This window comes from Pongo abelii, chromosome 9 (assembly GCF_028885655.2).
Source record: "Pongo abelii isolate AG06213 chromosome 9, NHGRI_mPonAbe1-v2.0_pri, whole genome shotgun sequence".
Classification (NCBI taxonomy): Eukaryota; Metazoa; Chordata; class Mammalia; order Primates; family Hominidae; genus Pongo; species Pongo abelii.
The window spans coordinates 106,408,269-106,427,224 of record NC_071994.2 but is presented as its reverse complement, the minus strand read 5'-3'; the positions used below and the strand labels follow the sequence as shown (position 1 = coordinate 106,427,224).

At 35.6% G+C, this 18,956-nt stretch overlaps 1 protein-coding gene across 5 annotated transcripts in view; it reads right to left on the bottom strand.

Moving 5' to 3' along the window:
• DYNC2H1 (dynein cytoplasmic 2 heavy chain 1) overlaps positions 1 to 18,956 on the bottom strand; it is a 360,273-nt gene that overhangs the window by 77,159 nt on the left and 264,158 nt on the right. For all 5 annotated transcript variants that reach the window (XM_054523746.2, XM_054523748.2, XM_054523747.2 and 2 more), the window contains 1 exon segment: positions 6,522 to 6,731. In XM_054523746.2, the coding sequence (XP_054379721.1) occupies positions 6,522 to 6,731 (210 nt within the window).

The following is an 18,956-nucleotide window of genomic DNA, read 5'->3' as shown; positions in this document are numbered from 1 at the left end:
GTACTTTTATATACACCTAATTTATTCTCTCAGTAACAATATTCCCCACATCTAATAATATGAAAATAAAATGACAATTCGAAAGCACAAAACTCATACTCCTCCTCCTCTCACTTATTTCTTCTACCCTCCTTTTACCCATCTCTCCAATAATACTAATCATAACTTGGAAATTTAGGTTAAATAAGACCAAGAGCCTTCAAATCCCTTAGTAAGTAAATTACACTTAATTTCTGTAACAGATCTAAGGACTGCAAGACCATTCTGCATCAATTGAATGCAAATCAATCACTTTAATTAAGCTAAGCCCTTGCTAGATTGGTGGAATCCAAACCCACGATAATTTAGTTAACAGCTAAACACCCTAATCAACTGGCTTCAATCTACTTCTCCTGCCGTTGTGGTGGAAAGGCAGATTGAAGCTGCCCCTTTGAATTTGCAACTCAACATGAGAAATCACCTTAGGGCTGGTAAAAAGAGGCCTTGATCTCTGTCTTTAGATTTACAGTCTAATGCTTACTCAGCCATTTTACCTTTTTTTCACTTATGTTCATCAATCATTGATTGTTTTCAACTAACCACAAAGACATCAGAACACTGTATCTGTTATTTGGCGCATGAGTGGGAATAAGGGGCACCGCCTTAAGCCTTCTAATTCGAGCAGAATTAGGCCAACCAGGAACTCTGCTAGGAGATGCTCAGATTTATAATGTTATTGTTACAACCCATGCGTTTGTATTAATCTTCTTTATGGTCATACCAATCATAATTGGGGGTTTTGGTAACTGGCTAGTCCCTCTGATAATTGGGGCACCTGACATGGCATTTCCCCGGATAAATAATATGAACTTCGGACTTCTCCTCCCCTCTTTCCTGCTTGCATCCTCAATGGTAGAAGCCAGTGCTGGAAATGGCTGAACTGTTTATCCCCCTTTAGTAGGGAACTTAATTCATGCAGGAACCTCTGTAGGTATAACCATCTTCTCATTCCACTTGGCAGGTGTTTCTTCTATTTTAGGAGCCATTAACTTTATTACCACAATTTAATATAAAACCCCCAGCCTTATTCCAATATCAAACATCCCTTTTCATCTGATCAGCCCTCATTACAGCAGTCCTTCTCCTCCTTTCTCTCCCAGTTCTAGCCCCCGGCATTACCATACTATTAACTGACTGTAACCTCAATACTACTTTTTTTGATCCTGCTGGGGGAGGCAACCCTATCTTGTATCAACATTTATTCTGATTCTTTGGTCACCCTGAAGTCTATATCCTCATTCTACCAGGCTTTGGAATAATCTCCCATATTGCAACATATTATTCTGAAAAAAAGGAACCATTTGGGTATATGCGCACAGTATGAGCTATAATATCAATTGGCTTCCTAGGGTTTATCATATGAGCTCACCATATATTTACAGTAGGAACAGACGTAGACACACGGGCATACTTCACTGCCACTGCTGTAATTATTGCTATCCCTACTGGCATCAAGGTCTTTAGCTGATTAGCTACAGTGCATGGCGGTAACATCAAATGATCTTCCGCAATATTCTGAGCCCTAGGATTCATTTTCCTATTCACAGTTGGAGGTCTAACCAGCATTATATTAGCTAATTCATCACTAGACATTATCTTACATGACACATATTATGTTGTAGCCCATTTCCACTACATCCTATCAATAGGAGTGGTATTCGCCATGATAGGGTGCTTTGTCCACTGATTCCCCTTATTTTCAGGTTTTACAATTAATCAGACTTAGGCTAAAATCCACTTCACCATTATATTTATACGTGTTAATTTAATCTTTTCCCCATAGCACTTCCTCAGCCTATCTGGTATGCCCCAACATTACTCTGATTATCCTGATGCACACACCACATGAAATATTATCTCATCAGTAGGCTCACTTATCTCACTAACAGCAGTTATACTAATAATTTTGATGAACTGAGAAGCCTTTGCTTCAAAATGAAAAGTTCTAACAACTGAACAATCATTTACTAATTTAGAGTGACTTTACAGCTGTCCTCCACCTTACCACACATTCGAAGAACCAACCTGCATGAACACCTAAGCAAAAAAGGAAGGAATCGAACCTCCAGAAACTGGTTTCTAGCCAATCCCATAATCTCTATGACTTTCTTGATAAGATATTAGTAAAATCATTACATAACTTTGTCAAAGTTAAGTTATAGGTTAAACCCTGTATGTCTTAACGGCTCATGCAGTTTAGTTAGGCCTTCAAGGTGCTACATCCCCTATTATGGAAGAATTACTCACTTTCCATGACCATACTCTTATAATTATTTTCCTAATTAGTTCCCTGGTCCTATATATTATTTCCCTAATACTCACAACAAATTAATTCATACTAACAGCATAGATGCCCAAGAAATCGAGACTGTCTGAACTATCTTACCTGCCATTATCTTAATTTTAATTGCCCTCCCATCCCTACGTATTCTATAACAGATGAGGTTCACAACCCATCTATTACCATCAAAACAATTGGTCACCAATGATATTGAAGCTATGAGTATACAGAACATGAAAAGTTAGGCTTTGATTCTTATATAACCCCAACAGCAGACTTAAAGCCAAGAGAGTTTCGACTCCTTGAAGCTGATAACTGAACAGTTCTCCCAATAGAGGTACCCATCTGTATATTAGTCTCATCCGAAGACGTCCTGCACTCATGAACTATTCCCTCATTAGGCATCAAAACAGATGCGATTCCTGAATGCTTAAACTACCTTGACTGCTACATGACCAGGCCTTTACTAAGGACAGTGCTCAAAAATTTCTAGGTCTAACCACAGTTTTATACCTATTGTCCTAGAATCAATTCCCTTAAAAAATTTCAAAACTTGATCCACAACCACACTATAATATCACTGTAAAGCTACTTAGCTTTAACCTTTTAAGTTAAAGACTGAGGGGGTCTACACCTCTCTGCAGTGAATGCCTCGACTAGATATTTCCACACAATCTATTGTTATCTTGTCAATAATCATAACTTTATTCTACATTATTCAGTTAAAACTATCAAATTTCATTTATTACACACCCCCTACACAAAAAATAATCAAAATGCAAGAACATTTAACCTCTTGAGAATGAAAATGAATGAAAATTTATTCACCTCTTTTATTACCCTGACATTTCTAGGTCTACCCATAGGAGTATTAACCATTTTATTTCCCACCATACTATTTCTAACCTCCAATCATCTAATTAGTCATCTCCTGATCTCCATTCAACAATGAATAGTTCAACTTGTACTAAAATAATAATTACCCATAACATTAAAGGACAAACCTGATCCCTAATACTGATATCCCTAATTTTCTTCATTGCCTTGACTAATCTCCTTGGGCTTCTACCCTATTCATTTATACCAACTACCCAATTATCAATAAATCTAGGTATAGCAATCCCCTTATGAGCAGGCACAGTCATTACAGGCTTCCAGTTTAAAATGAAAATCTCCTTAGCCCACTTTTTTACCACAAGGCAGACCCATACCACTTATTCCTGTATTGGTAGTCATTGAGACTATTCGCCTATTCATCCAACCAATAGCATCAGTTGAGTGACTAATAGCCAACATTACAGCTGGCCACCTACTAATACAGTTAATCGGAGGAGCCACACTAGTACTATCAACTATCAGTCTTCCCACAGCTTCAATTGCTTTCATTATTTTAATCCTACTAACCATTCTCGAATTCGCCATAGCCCTTATTCAGGCTTATGTCTTTGCACTACTAGTAAGCCTCTATCTACATGACAACACGTAATGACCCACCAAACACATGCCTACCATATAATCAACCCCAGTCCCTGACCATTAACAGGGGCTCTCTCAGCAATTCTAATAACATCTGGCCTGGCCATGTGATTTCACTTCAACTCTATGACTCTTTTAACCCTAGGCCTACTAACCAATACGCTAACTATATATCAATGATGACGTGATATTATCCAAGAAAGCACATTTCAAGGCCACCGTACAACAATTGTCCAAAAAGGCCTCTGATATGGAATAATCCTATTTATTATCTCAGAAGTATTCTTCTTTGCTGGTTTCTTCAGGGCATTTTACCACTCTAGTCTAGCTCCTACACTAGAATTAGGGGGACATTGACCCTCAACAGGCATTTCCCCTCAACCCCTTAGAAGTACCCCTCCTGAATACATCTGTATTACTTGCATCAGGGGTTTCAATTACTTGAGCTCACCACAGCCTAATAGAAGGTAGTCAAAAACAGATAATTCAAGCACTATCCAACATTATTACTTTAGGTATTTAAATATAGGAGGTATTCACCCTCCTATAAATCTCAGAATATTTTGAAACCTCCTTCATTATCTCTGATGGGTTACCTCTTACCTCTTCACTGTCTCTGATGGGTTACCAATTACCTCTTACATTTTTCATTAATATCACATAGAACCATCTTGAAATATCTTATTCCAGGCCCTAACTTAACTACCTCTTCCTGAGATAAGAATTACAGTAACCTACATGGTATTCCTATTTCTATAAACTTATTTTGCACAATGATACCAGATAAATGCTTGAAGAGCTTTTCAAAATAAAATTATCCTAAAATAACAAGAACAGCATTTGTAGGGTGCTTGCTATGTGCCAAGCACTGTACTGATGTTTTAATTCTCGTAATAATCCCATGAGGCAGGTACCATTATTACCCTCATTTTACAAATGAGAAAAGAGAAGTTTAGAGACGCTTAATTAACATACCCAAGGTTACACAGTCGCTATGTGGTAGAATAGAACTCAAACAGGCAGACATATTCCAGCAGTCACATTCTTAGCCATTTTGCTCTATTATTTCTACATATAAATATCATTATTGCCTATAGCATTTAATCCAAGTTCCTTTCTTTGGCTTCAGAGACCTCAAAATCTGATCCAATCCTAATTATACTTCATTGTGTATCAGTCCTACTAGACTTACTGTTCTCTTCTACATGTCATCTTCCTATATTATTATTTTCTCTTCTAATTCAACAGCAATTCATCTTAATGATACATTTTGCTCTGTACAGCATACAGTTGGATAAGGAAATATACTCTCAAGAGCATTTATATTTTGATATATAAATTTGAAGCATTTACATTTATTATGACAACAGGACATACCCAGATTCAAATCCTGATTCTGGAACTCTTTGCTGTGTGATTCTGGTTATGTAACACCCCACTGCCTCAAATTCATCACAGTAAAATGGAGATAACAGTATGTCACTCAGGATGTTACTGTGATGATTAAATGAGTTAATTAAATAAAGTTTTTAGAAAGTTTAGAATCCTTTCCAACTGGTTCCTTCACTGTGCCAATAATCTTTCATGACTGACAATATATCTACTCCAAATTAAAAACAACTTAGTTACAATCTGTGGTACAAATCAAAACTATACTATTTTGATAATCATGGTTGATTAACAGAGATGGCAATCTATGTACAAAGAAAAAACAATGCAAAACAGATTCTTTTTCAAGGTAAAATAAAAAAGAAGACAAAGATGCCAGAGTAGATCTTTCTGTACACGTAGAAAAGCACTGGATATTTTAATGTTAGTATATGTGAATGTAGGAAGTTCTAGGAAGGCTATTATTTTATATTCAAACAGAGAGGACTGTTAGGTTGACTATCAGAGGTTTCCCTATATTGAGTATAAACAGCAAGGCGGGTGAAAAAAAAGGAAAACTTAATTCCTATAGCACTCCAGTGAAATATTTTCCAGATACCAACTTCTGCAAAGTTTCTCTTCTCCAAACAGCTAAAATAAATCTATGCAGAACATCCCATATTTTTGTTTCTATCAAATAGATATAAAATACATGGATTTTATTATCATTTAAAATGGTCCAATTTTTCAGCACAAGAAGTGTTGATTTCCCCTTCTTCTGAAAGTATCTAGACTTTTCACTGGTAGTCATCATTTCCTTACTCTCAGTATATGTGTTAAAGGCAAAGATAAATCCATCCCCAGCTCCAGGAAGAGGCATTTGGCTGAAGCTCTGGTCAATGAGAGCTTTGCACACACTGCCCACTGAACTAGTATGGGAATAGGCATAACGCATGAGCCAACTGATTTTAATCAAAGCAAATCCTAAGATTTTTGTGTGCGTTACTGGAAAACACGAGTTCTTTCTGTTGGACTTGGAGCTTGGAATATAAAACTCAAGCTCATGTATAGGGGACCTGCCCCAAAGTGAAATCAACATAGATTTCATTATATATGCAACACTAGATAGCTAACATAAACTGACATCCTAATGACAATTTAAGTTCCTACATCAAGCTGGCATAATGCTAGATACCACTGGATTCTTCAGTTACATCAGCCAATTAATTTTTATATGGCTTAAGCCAGTGTGACTTGGGTCTTCTGCTATTCACTATATGATTCCTGACAAATATATGTGTGATGGAGGAGTCACTTATAACAATGAAATAAAAATATACAGTTAGTACTTGCTTACCTTTTGGTTTAATAAAGCACTTGCCAATTTTTGTACTTCTGAACTCAATAAAGTAGTTCCTCTGATGACTTTGCTGAGAGCAGCAAGAGACTGGTGAACACTTTGTACTAAACGAATAGCATTAAATTGTTCAAGAATGATGAATGACAGTATTGGAGATCCTTGTCGATCGTTAGGAGGAGGCACTTTCTGATGTATCAGGTTTGAATTCTAAAAGAAAAATGTCGTAATATTTACTGAATAGCAACACAGAATAGCAACACAGATCACCGATATATAAAACGCTTTGAAACTTATTTAAACCTTTTGTTCTATTCTGTTTTAAAAACTATTTTGAAATGCTTTTATTTTATAAATGGTCAAATATATTAAGTCAGCAAATACACACGAAGGGAATTCTGGAGTTCCTCAACATTTAAAGTGGTGTGTGGGCCAGGCACGGTGGCTCCCATCTGTAATCCCAGCACTGTCGGGGGGCCAATGCAGGTGGAACATTTGAGGTAAGGAGTTTGAGACCAGTCTGGCCAACATGGTGAAACCCCGCCTCTACTAAAAATACAAAAAAAAAAAAAAAAAAAATTAGCCGAATATGGTGGTGTGCACCTGTAACCACAGCCACTCAAGAGGCTGAGGCAGGAGAATTGCTTGAATCCCGGAGATGGAGTTTGCAGTGAGCCAAGATTGTGCCACTGCACTCCAGCCTGGGCGACAGAGTGAGACTCCATCTCAAAAAAAAAAAAAAAAAAAAAAAAAAAATGGTGTGGGAAATGAGAATTAAGAATAGTGAAAGGGAAACCACATTAAGTAATAGTATGGTAAGAAAAGAAAGTAGAAAAAATGGCATCCCGTAAGTCAATGCAAAGAGATCAGAACAGCTGCAATACCACTCGACCACTACAAAGAGAGCAGAAGAGATCATGGTTTTAAAATAAAATGTGAATGGGCATTTATTTCCATTTGAAAATTACAACACAAAACCACAGTAAAACCAAAAACGAAATCTTGTGCTCAAGATCAGTGAACATTATATCTTAGTATTTATTTCTATATATATGCTTTAAACAAGGCCTGTGATATACGACAGTTCTGGGGTTTCTTAAGAAAAACTGAAGGAATCCCATTTGTTTCCAAACAGCTTATGTTATTAAGAGAAAAAAAATCACTTTCAATAATTAAAAGAAAAAGATCACTTTCAATAATATTCTAAAAGTGTCAAAGAACTGCCAAGAAATAATTTTGGAAAGTGCTATTCTCTCACCTACTACTCATTATCTTAATTTTCTCTATGTATTCTGCTTATAATCTTCATTAAGGATCACTTCTTCTCAGTCTACTAGTTGCCACATTGATGAGTCTATGGTGGCACTGTTGCTTTTTCATCTATTTAGCATAATAAGTAATTTAACCTACCATGGTTATTGCCATTAAATAAATCAACATTAAGTAAATTTTATTAGCATAAAATCATTCCTAAAAGCACATTCAGGCTATGAGCTTAAATGTTGATATTTTTATCCCTATCACTGCTATATTTACAATATTAATACTCTGAAATCATTTTTGAGATACACACATACTGAATCCAGAGAGGGAAAAAGTCTAATATTATAAAAAATTAATTAGAATTAACTACTTGTCAGAGCATGCGATAAATAATATTTAGCACATCTCCGTCCTAAATCAACTAAGTAATAAAATTCAAATAAAATTTGAGTTATAGACCTTCTGTAATCCTTTATATTAAAACAGGGTTCCTGGAAGTAAATAATATGTGGTATTTAAATATTTATCAATCATATACTAAGCAAGATTAACAAGTACTAATTTAGTTTGTTTCAAAGTACATTTTGTGGATTTTAATCCATTTCATTAGGTTGATAGCACTGTTTGCACTGTCACTTAATAGAACAAAAACACTCAAACTTAGATCATTGAAGCAAGATTCCATTTATCTACAATCCAAGAAAATAGGTAGCTAAATGTACTAAACATTTTATTTTTTATTTATTAACTTTTTCTTGACAGGGTCTTACTCTGTCTGTCACCAAGGCTAGAGTGGCTCACTGCAGCCTCGACCTCCCGGGCTCAGGTGATCCTCCCACCTCAGCCTCCTCAGTAGCTAGGAATACCCTAGGCACCCATCACTACACCCAGCTAATTTTTGTATTTTTTTGTAGAGACAGGTTTTTGCCATGTTGCGCAGGCTGGTCTCAAACTCCAGGACTCAAGTGATCAACCTGTCTTGGCCTCCCAAAATGCTAGGATTACAGGCATGAGCCACCATGTCCAGCCTAAACTTTTTAAAAGGTTGATTTAGCAATCCCCACAATATCCAAGCTGAAACTAACTCAATTCTAAAAATAAATACAGCTGCTTTAAACATTCTCAAAAGATGAATGGAGCATATTTATGCAATAGCAACATGTTAAATTGTATGTTACATAGTCTTGAAAATAAACTCGACATTTATAATTCAAATATAGCTAACAATCACAAAATGAGTATGTTACGACAACTATGCAGTATGCTTTTTGATGAACCTAGCAAGTGACAGCCATATGTTTACTCAATTGATAACTAGGGATTTTTTTTAATGAGTAAATACAATTGATTGAATTGTATATTTTTGAAGGATTGCTTTTGACATTTTAAAGTTCATCTTGTCCTTAAAAAGCTCGGTGTATACAGACAAAATCATTATCTGATCATGGAGCTGCTAGGAGGGAATACGGTTTTCTTAATTCCTTTCTGTCTGCCTTTCTTTCTCTCATTCTGTCTCTATTTATTTTTAGTGATTTAGATACAAGTGCAGGTTTCTTACATGTATATAATGCATAGCGGTGAAGTCCACACTTTTAAAGTACTCATCACCTATGAAGTACAATGTTCACTATTCAGGTATTTTTTCAACCCTTACCCACCTCCCACCTTTTACAGTGCCCCATATCTATTATTCCACTTTGTATGTCCATGTGTACCCATCGTTTAGCTCCCATTTATAAGTCAGAGCATGTGGTATTTGACTTTATTTCTAAGTTATTTCACTGAGGATAATGGCCTTCAGCTCCATCCATATTGCTACAGAAGACATAATTTCATTCTTTTTTATGGCTGCATGGTACTCCATGGTGTGTGTGTATACAGGTTATCAATATTTTAAAACTTAACTATTAAGCAAGGAAACTCATTTAGGCAAGAAAAATTTGTCTAATTTGATACAATTTAGGTGTGAAACCAGGTTGTTTGTGTTTTAACTGAAATAATTTCCTAGGTGGGATACTATTTTAGACCTAAGTGAATGGATGACACATGAAAGTAGCATTCTTTTTGTTCGTTGATAATTGAGCTTCTAGAAATGATTCTCCCTCAGAAAGAATTTTTGTCACCAGAGTACACTCAAGCAATGGCTAGACCAGAGTTTAGCATGTTTATCGGTAAAAGTCCAGATAGTAAACATGTCAGGCTTTGTGGGCCATAAGGTCTCTGTTGTAACTACTCAATTCCTCTGTTGTAGGATGAAAATAGTCACAGACAATATAAACAAATAGGCATGACTGGGTTTTAATAGAACTGCATTTACAAAAATAGCAGCAGGCTGGATTTGGCCTATTCCTGAGCTGCAGTTTGCCACCCTCTCGACTAGGTTATCACTTGTACAAGGTGTTATGGGGATTGATACAGAGTCTAGATAACATCAGAGTCCTTCTCAGATATGTGACTCAGTGAAATTCATAAGATGTAAAATGTAGCCTCTGCTGTGTATATTTATCCATAGCTTATAAAACAGTAATAAACAAATGGACAAAGGTATTTTTTTCCAGATTATATGATCATGTCTTAGTTCAATGTATGTTTTCTATGATAAGGAAGATAAAGATAACAAAAGACTCAATGAACAGTCACTTTAAAAAGCAAAAAAGGAAATTAGATAAAGATAACAAAAGACTCGATGAACAGTCACTTTAAAAAGCAAAAAAGGAAATTAGAAGTAAAAACAAAGTTGGAGTGGCTCTGTAAGGGTTAAAGAAAAGGGAAAAATACCTTCACTTCCATGTAATGGAAATTCTACCTTTGCCCTCAAGTAACCCTTCATTCCTCTTTAGATAATCATTTCCTATCATCTGGGCAGAAGCCCTTCCCAAGTCTTAGTCCACATAGCTCTGGAAGAGTTGATTCAACTCAGTTCCACAAATTAATTTGTAATTTGAATTGGGGCTTAACTAATGAGAGTGTTCCCTTCTCCTGACCACAGTGACTGGTTCAGGGATGGCAGCATGACCAAATGGAGACAATGAAATGTGGTAAGAATTCTGCTGGGTATTCTGAAAAATAGGTAACTGTTTCTTTCTACTAGACTTGAACCTGAGGGATCATAAGTTAGAGAATAGCTGCAAAAATTCTGTGATAATAAAGAGAGGCTGTATGAAAAATGGTGCCAATACAGAGGAGAAGTGTGTGTGTGTGTGTGTGTGTGTGTGTACATATATATAAATATATATGATATATATGTATATCAGTGATACAATGATCATATGTAATATACATGATCACACATATGTATATATTCCAGCACATCAGATCTTTCAGTATATTATATATGAGGATATACATAATACATAATAAGAAATATATATGTATATAGAAATCACTGGGTCCTCATGACATTCTTTCAAGTTTCTTGAAACAAGCTATGAAAAAAATATTTTAACATCTTTTCAGTCATATACACCATAAATTTCCATTTTTCACGTAAGTCAGTTTGAGCTGAGTTTTCCAATTACTTGCAATCTAAAATGTCTTAACTGATTAATGCAAGTTCAACAGACAACTTTCCCAAGCATCTGCAATCAGAAAGGTCAAAATATTACATATCTAGATTAAATTATGCCCATATCTGCATATCTGTACATTATGTACATATCTGCATTAAATTAAATCCACAAGTGGATTTCTGGCAAAACTATGGAAAGAGGAGGGTAGGGAAGGGAATAAAAAAGGAAAGAAAACAGCATTATGAGTTTGGTGAGTTCAAAGAATTGAAAGATTATAGAATTTCTGACCACCCATTTCATAGGACAGCTGGCTGCCTTACTGTACCAAAAGCCAGTTATTAGTGGACAGAGCTTAGATTTCTAAACCTTTTATACCTAGTAACAACTATAGTCATACCTCAGAGGATTGGATCCTCTCTCCTCCCATAGCACAGGGTATCCACATCACAATTACTTTTGCACCAATCTTACTTCAAACAAAAGCTCCTTTGCATTAGCTCTGTTTGTCCACTAATAACTGGCTTTTGGTACAGTAAGGCAGATGGCTATCCTATAAAATGGGTGGCCAGAAATTCTATAATCTTTCAACTCTTTGAACTCACCAAACTCATAATGCTATTTTCTTTCCTTTTTTAGTCCCTTCCCTACCCTCCCTCTTGGTATTGAGCCTCCCTCAATACCAAAATCCATGGATGCTCAAATCCCTTATATAAAATGGGGTAGTATTTGCACATAAACTGCACACATAATCCTGTATACTTTAAATAATCTCTAGGTTACTTACAACACCTAATACAATGTAAGTAAGCATTATGTAAGTAGTTGTTATACTGTATTGTGTTTTTTATTTCAGGATATTTTCAATCTATGGTTGGTTGAATTTGCAGACATGGAACCTACAGATTCGGAGATCCATATTCCTTTTCATACCAAATTGTCAGGTGGATCAAATAAAACCCAAACAGTCATGTTTTAGTTGCAATTAAAGATATGTTATTTAATTGAGCAAGCAGAATTCAACCAGGGAAAGTGTGTAATAAATACCCAATAAATTGTTTAAATCACAAGTGTTGAAGAACTGAAATAAAGGGCAAAAACACAGGAAACTAGTAGATCAAGTAAAGCCAAGGCTGAAAGAGAAGGGGAGTTGATATGGTTTGGCTGTGTCCCCACCCAAATCTCATCTTGAATTCCCACATGTTGTGGGAAAGACCCAGTGGGAGGTAATTGAATAATGGGGGTAGGTCTTTCCCGTGTTGTACTCATGATAGTGAATAAGTCTCATGAAATCTGATGGTCTTATAAAGAAGAGTTCTCCTGCACAAGCTCACTCTCTTTGCCTGCCCACATCCATGTAAGAAGTGACTTACTCCTCCTCGCCTTCCACCATGATTGTGAGGCCTCCCCAGCCATGTGGAACTGTAAGTCCATTAAACCTCTTTCTTTTGTAAATTGCCCAGTCCCCATGTGTCATTATCAGTGCGTGAAATGGACTAATACAGGAGTGTTCTGAAAGATCTGAGGCATGGAAGCTAATGCTATTATGTATTTCTAAAAGAAAAATCAGGAGAAACCTACAGAACACTAATACAGAGGAGCTTTTGTTTGAAATAAGGTTGGTGCAAAAGTAATTGTGATTTTGCCATTTTAATAAAAACTATGAAACTCTCAAGGCATATGAAATTAGCAAATAATTTTAAAGCAAATTATTTTTTAAAGTAGGCTATTAATAGAAAAGATGGCACATTAATACAAATTTTTATTTGTAGGAAAGTATTTTTAATATGATATCTGCTCCATAATTTGGCCTGAGGAATGATTCTGCTCTGTGAAGCTATCAAGTAAAGAGGTAACCTAGTAGAATAATAGAGTAACAACACAATCTCACATTAAGAGGCCTAACACAGACCATGATATTTAAGAGGAAGAATGGCTAATTTTCATGGAGTACTGACTATGTCAGGCATATGCCTTTCAGTACAAAGTTATTTTGTTACATTTTAAGTTTTGGCTGGGTTCCATGGCTCACGCCTGTAATCCCAGCACTTTGGGAGGCCGAGGTGGGTGGATCACCTGAGGTCAGGAGTTCGAGAGCAGCCTGGCCAACATGGTGAAACCCAGTCTCTACTAAAAACACAAAAATTAGCTGGGCGTGGTGGTGCACACCTGTAATTCCAGCTACTCGGGAGGCTGAGGCAGGAGAATCACTTGAACCTGGGAGGCGGAGATCACAGTGAGCTGAGATCGCAGCAATGCACTCCAGCCTGGGTAACAAGAGCTATACTCTGTTTCCAAGAAAAAAAAAGTTTCAGGAATATAAATGTGTGAGAGAAGGGTGGGTTATGAAGAATAATGTAGAATATCATACATTTGAGATTTTTGTACCTGCTTAAAGGAAACCAATAGGAAGACATTTTTTTTTCAAAATTGACTTACACTGATAAGTTTATCCTTTCCTCCATGTCCACCTAAAAATCAAATGATGTATATTTTTCCATGAAATGCCTTTTGGTGTGCTTTATGTACATGACTGATTCTTAGAAAGCCAATAAGATAGCCCTAAATACTTTTGTGTGTGTGTGGTGTGTTTTAAAGTATGAGGAGAGCCCAACTGCTCTCAAAGAGTAAGCTAGTTGGTTCAATAACTTTATGGCTAAAAGGAAGAGTTAGCATTTCAACAGCTAATGTACAGACTCAATGAGAAAACCAAAAATAATTCCAACACCACATAACATCACCACTGAACAAAAAAAGGAAGTCTACAAACAAAGCATAATCATTTAATACACATATATAACTTATTTCACAGTTGCTCAAAATAAAAACATTATTTCAGCTTCTATTTCAAGTAGGGCTAGCTGCTGCTGAAAACAACCAAAAATGTTGAATAACATATTAAAGCATATTCTTAAATGCACCCAAATTTAACTATCAGTTCAGAAGTAAGGCAAGATTATTCAGAAAGCTAAGTGTTGAGTTTTTAATCTTCATCTCTATTTACCTCATCTTGAATGTGAATAGAGGTATTCTAGATCACAGATTTCTTATTAATTCTCTCATAGTAACTAAGTGTGTTGCCCCTACTTCTCGCCCCAGGCCTTATTTCTGGGGCAGTCACATGAAAACCAGATCAATTATCCTATTCAAATAGACAGATCTTCCATTGGATAGGTACAAGGGTAGAGAAAAATGGTTTTTCTCTGCTTATAAAGAGGAAGAAGTCAGCTGTCCTCTTTCCTTTGAAAGGGGATGTCTAGGAAATGTAATGTGACTGAATTCTAAAGAACACTGTGGTACGTAAATAAAATCTCTCCAGGAGCCAGATGACCTAGAGATGATTCCAAGTTTTAGAGCTTTATTCCTTTTGATATGTAAATATTTAAGGAGATAATGCGATAGTCCCTCCAGGACTCTGGATTTAATATAGGAATTTAGGCCCTTTGGCCCTTTTCTGGAAGCTAATATAAGTTTTATTATCCTTTCTGATCAGACCAATAAACTAGGCAATGGCCACAAATTTAATTCTATAGTAGATGAAGAGTCATAAGACTAGGGTGGTTTACACAGAAACACTGAGAATGTAACACGCTGACAGATCAGATTCAGCTGAAAAAAACAGTGAACCAGAAGACAGTTCTGTAGAATTTATTCAGAATGCATCATGTAGAAAAAAAGATGGAAATTATGAGAAATAAGACACATGATGAAGAGAGAGAGAAAGGTCTAATATATATCCAATCAGAGTTCAAGAAAAGAGAGATAGTGAAGTAGTCAAAATTTAAAGAGTAACTCAGACATTGATAGTACTGATCAACACCACTAATGAAAATTCAAAAAGCCCATTAAATCTTACCCAATTTTTTTTAAAAAATGAATTAAATAAAGAGAAAAAGAACACAATTCCATACTCAATCTCAACAGTATAAATGCAGAAAATCAAGGTAAAGAGATCTTAAAAGCAGCAAGAAAAGATAGATCGAAGAAGCAAAAATTGACTTCTCAACAACAGAAACTAGAAAAGACAGAATTCTATCTCAACTCTACCTTCAGTATAATGAGACATTAGATGTTAATACAGAATAGCATACCCTTTAAGACAGAGGGCAAATTAAAGGCATTTTCAGATAAATAAGAACTCAAGAGTTCACAACCAAAAGATACTTTCTACACTACAAGCAGATGCAAAGTGAAACCAAACAGAATGTCTGAGATGCAGGAAGAAATAAAGAATACAAGGGATAAACATCGGGCAAATCCAAATAAGCATTATGTACATGACTACAACAACAAGAAAGATGGACTAAAATATAAAATCATAATTGCATATAAAGTTGGAATTGAGTACAATATACTAAACTTCTTGAACTGTCTGGGAGTTATGCAAATATACTGAGTTTAACTTTGATAAGCTATGTATGTACAAAAAAATATATAGAATACCAACTAAAAAGTAAAAAATGCATATAAGTTGTAAACTAGGAAAAAGAAACGTTAGAAAATAATCAGTCCAAAGGAAGATGAGTAAAAAAAAAAAGTAGAAAAAATATAAAATGTATAATTAAATCAAATTAACATAAACAGACTAAATACTCCAGTTATAGATCAGGCATAATCCAGCTGTAGGCTCTTTATAAGAGACACCCATAAAAAAACTTGAGAAAGTTAACGTTAAAAGTATAAATTAGGATATATCTAGCAAAAAATAACCAAAAGAAAACTGATATACATATATTAAAGTAAGAAAAATAGGAAAAACATAAGCGCTAAAGAGAATCACTTTACGATGATAAACATTCAATATATCAAGAAGAGATAACATTCTGAACCTGTATAAATAAAACAAATGAACAAAATACCATTTTGTGTATGTGTAGTAGTATAAGCTTTGAATTAAAACATTTTATACTAAAAGATAAAATGAGAGGCCAGCAGTCAACAATAGCAGAATATTCATTCTCTTCAAACATAACAAAATGTTATTGCATAGTGGGCCATAAAGCAAATCCCAACAAATTTCAAAAGATTACTGTCATAAGACCATATTCTCTAGTCATAATGTGGTTATACATAATAGAAATCTATACCTAAAAGGTAATCAAGACAGTAAAGAATGAGTAAAAAATGGAGCATGGAAGATGAAGTTACAATGAAATTTAGAAAATACTTAAAACTGAACAATAATGAAAACATACCTATCAAGCTGTGGGTTATAGTTAAAATAGTGCTCAGTAATATAGCCTTCAGTGATTTTATTAAGATTTTTAAAAGGAAAGGCCGGGCATGGTGGCTCACGTCTGTAATCCCAGCACTTTGGGAGGCTGAGGCGGGCGGATCATGAGGTCAGGAGACCGAGACCATCCCGACTAACACGGTGAAACCCCGTCTCTACTAAAAATACAAAAAAATTAGCCGGGCGTGGTGGCGGGCACCTGTGGTCCCAGCTATTCAGGAGGCTGAGGCAGGAGAATGGCGTGAACCCGGGAGGCGGAGCTTGCAGTGAGCCAAGATCGCGCTACTGCACTCCAGCCTGGGCGACAGGGCGAGAATCCATCTCAAAAAAAAAAAAAAAAAAAAAAAAAAAAAAAAAAAATTTAAAAGGAGAAAGAATTACCAAATTAACCACCCAAATCAAGAAGCAAAACATTAGAGAAAAAAACCAATAAAATTAAAGGATGTGCAAATGAAAAGGCATATTCTATTATGTAGGAGGTATTATCTCTCAGCATATATGTTTGTGAAGCTGGGGCTAACTCTGCAAACTGAAGTTCTCCTTTACAGATGATGTCCTGTTAGGTTCTGCCAATGGGATTTCTATAGAAGAATGGGAAGCAGGAATAGAGGAAAAGGAACTTCCTTCTTCCTGTTCATTTGAGATTCTTTTCAGTATCCTTCCAACAACAGCAGTTGGCTCCAGTGTCCAGCTTATTTTGGCACCCTCAGCATCAGCCAAAGAATCCCTCCTCAAACACATCAGTAATTCTGAAGAGCAGCACTCCTTCCTCAGAGGTCTAAATCTGGCTCCGAGGGGTCTTTCTCCAATTCTACATCCAGATTACCTCAGACTCTTTGATTCCCTTTGTTCCTCTAGCTCTAGGGGAGGTAGCTGCTTCCTGCAAATATCTCAGTTATTCCACTGTTCCCTTTTTGCTTTTTGAGCTCTCCAACATGTGTTACCAATTCTCTATATTAAATTATCCATTAAAATACCTAGTATTTGTTCTACTTTGCTGACTGAAATGCTATAAGTAAATGACATAATTTTTATTATCAAAAGGAATGAAACATATCAGTTTAGGAGGAGGGGCATAGATAAAGTTTTACTAAGAACTAAATTCAAAGGGAAATCTTTCACCTGGGACATACAGAACAGTGAATTAGTTTGTGGAGTTTCAGAAGTGTTAGCAAAAAGAAAGCTCTAAGCACAACTAAGAAATGCTTTCATCCAACCAAGGTATGTATTACAAATAAGTATTGTACCACAAAGTTTTGAAAAATGGTATATAGCAATCATTTTATGACTTACCTTGATTAATAGGAAAGAAAATTGGACAAGACTCTGAGAGGAAGAAATTATCAATTTTAAAGATATTTTTAGTTCAGCAACCTAAGAAAGTACTATTTTTGTTACTTTCTTAATTTTATTTAACTTCAGCATATTCTTTAGAAATTAAGCTATTCCAAGTCTACAAGTTTAATTTGGCAGATACATAAATCTAGGGAACATTCTGGACAAAAATATAGTTACTGGTTCAACTCTTGTTCAGAAAAAAGGTCTATCACCTATTTTTCTCTCAAACAGATTCTACCAGCCCAAAAGAGATTGTTTTATATGCACCTCTTACCAATCATATGGGTAATTTAAATGAGAATTAATGGGAGTTCTGAAGCTATATAAAGTAGATGTAAATTGGTTAGAATGTCAGTAATTCTCAATAGTTATCACCATCAACCAGGTATTAAAAATTGCTGAGTGGTAGCTGGTACGTAATAAAAATTTTAAAGCAAGAACTGACCTTTCAGAGGCATACATGTAGAATACTAAAGAAGATTAGATTCTTCGGGTGTTATACTTTTCAGTATTTTGCTTTTCAAATTATTGTTTTCAAACTTACTGAATTTTTCAGAATACCAGGAAAAATTACACAAAAATAAGATGTTAAAATGTGTATTTGAACAGTTTACACAATAATGAGTTAACCATTAACACAAAGTAATGTTAAAAGTTATATACTTAAATATATATTTTACCAAAAAATACAGTCACTAACATCACTAAAAATTTGAAGACACAGTCTTAATCTTCAAGCATGAACGTCTAAATTAATAAAAGATCAGGCACAATGGCTCACGCCTGTAATCCCAACACTTTGGGAGGCCAAGGCGGGTGGATCACGAGGTCAGGAGTTCAAGACCAGCCTGGCCAAGATGATGAAACACCATCTCTACTAAAAATACAAAAATTAGCCAGGCATGGTGGCAGGTGCCTATAATCCCAGCTACTCGGGAGGTTGAGGCAGAGAACTGCCTGAACGCGGGAGGTGGAGGTTGCAGTGAGCCGAGATCGCGCCACTGTACTCCAGCCTGGGTGACAAAGCGAGACTCCGTCTCAAATACATAAATAAATAAAATAAAATAAATAAAATAAAAGATATTGAATATGGCA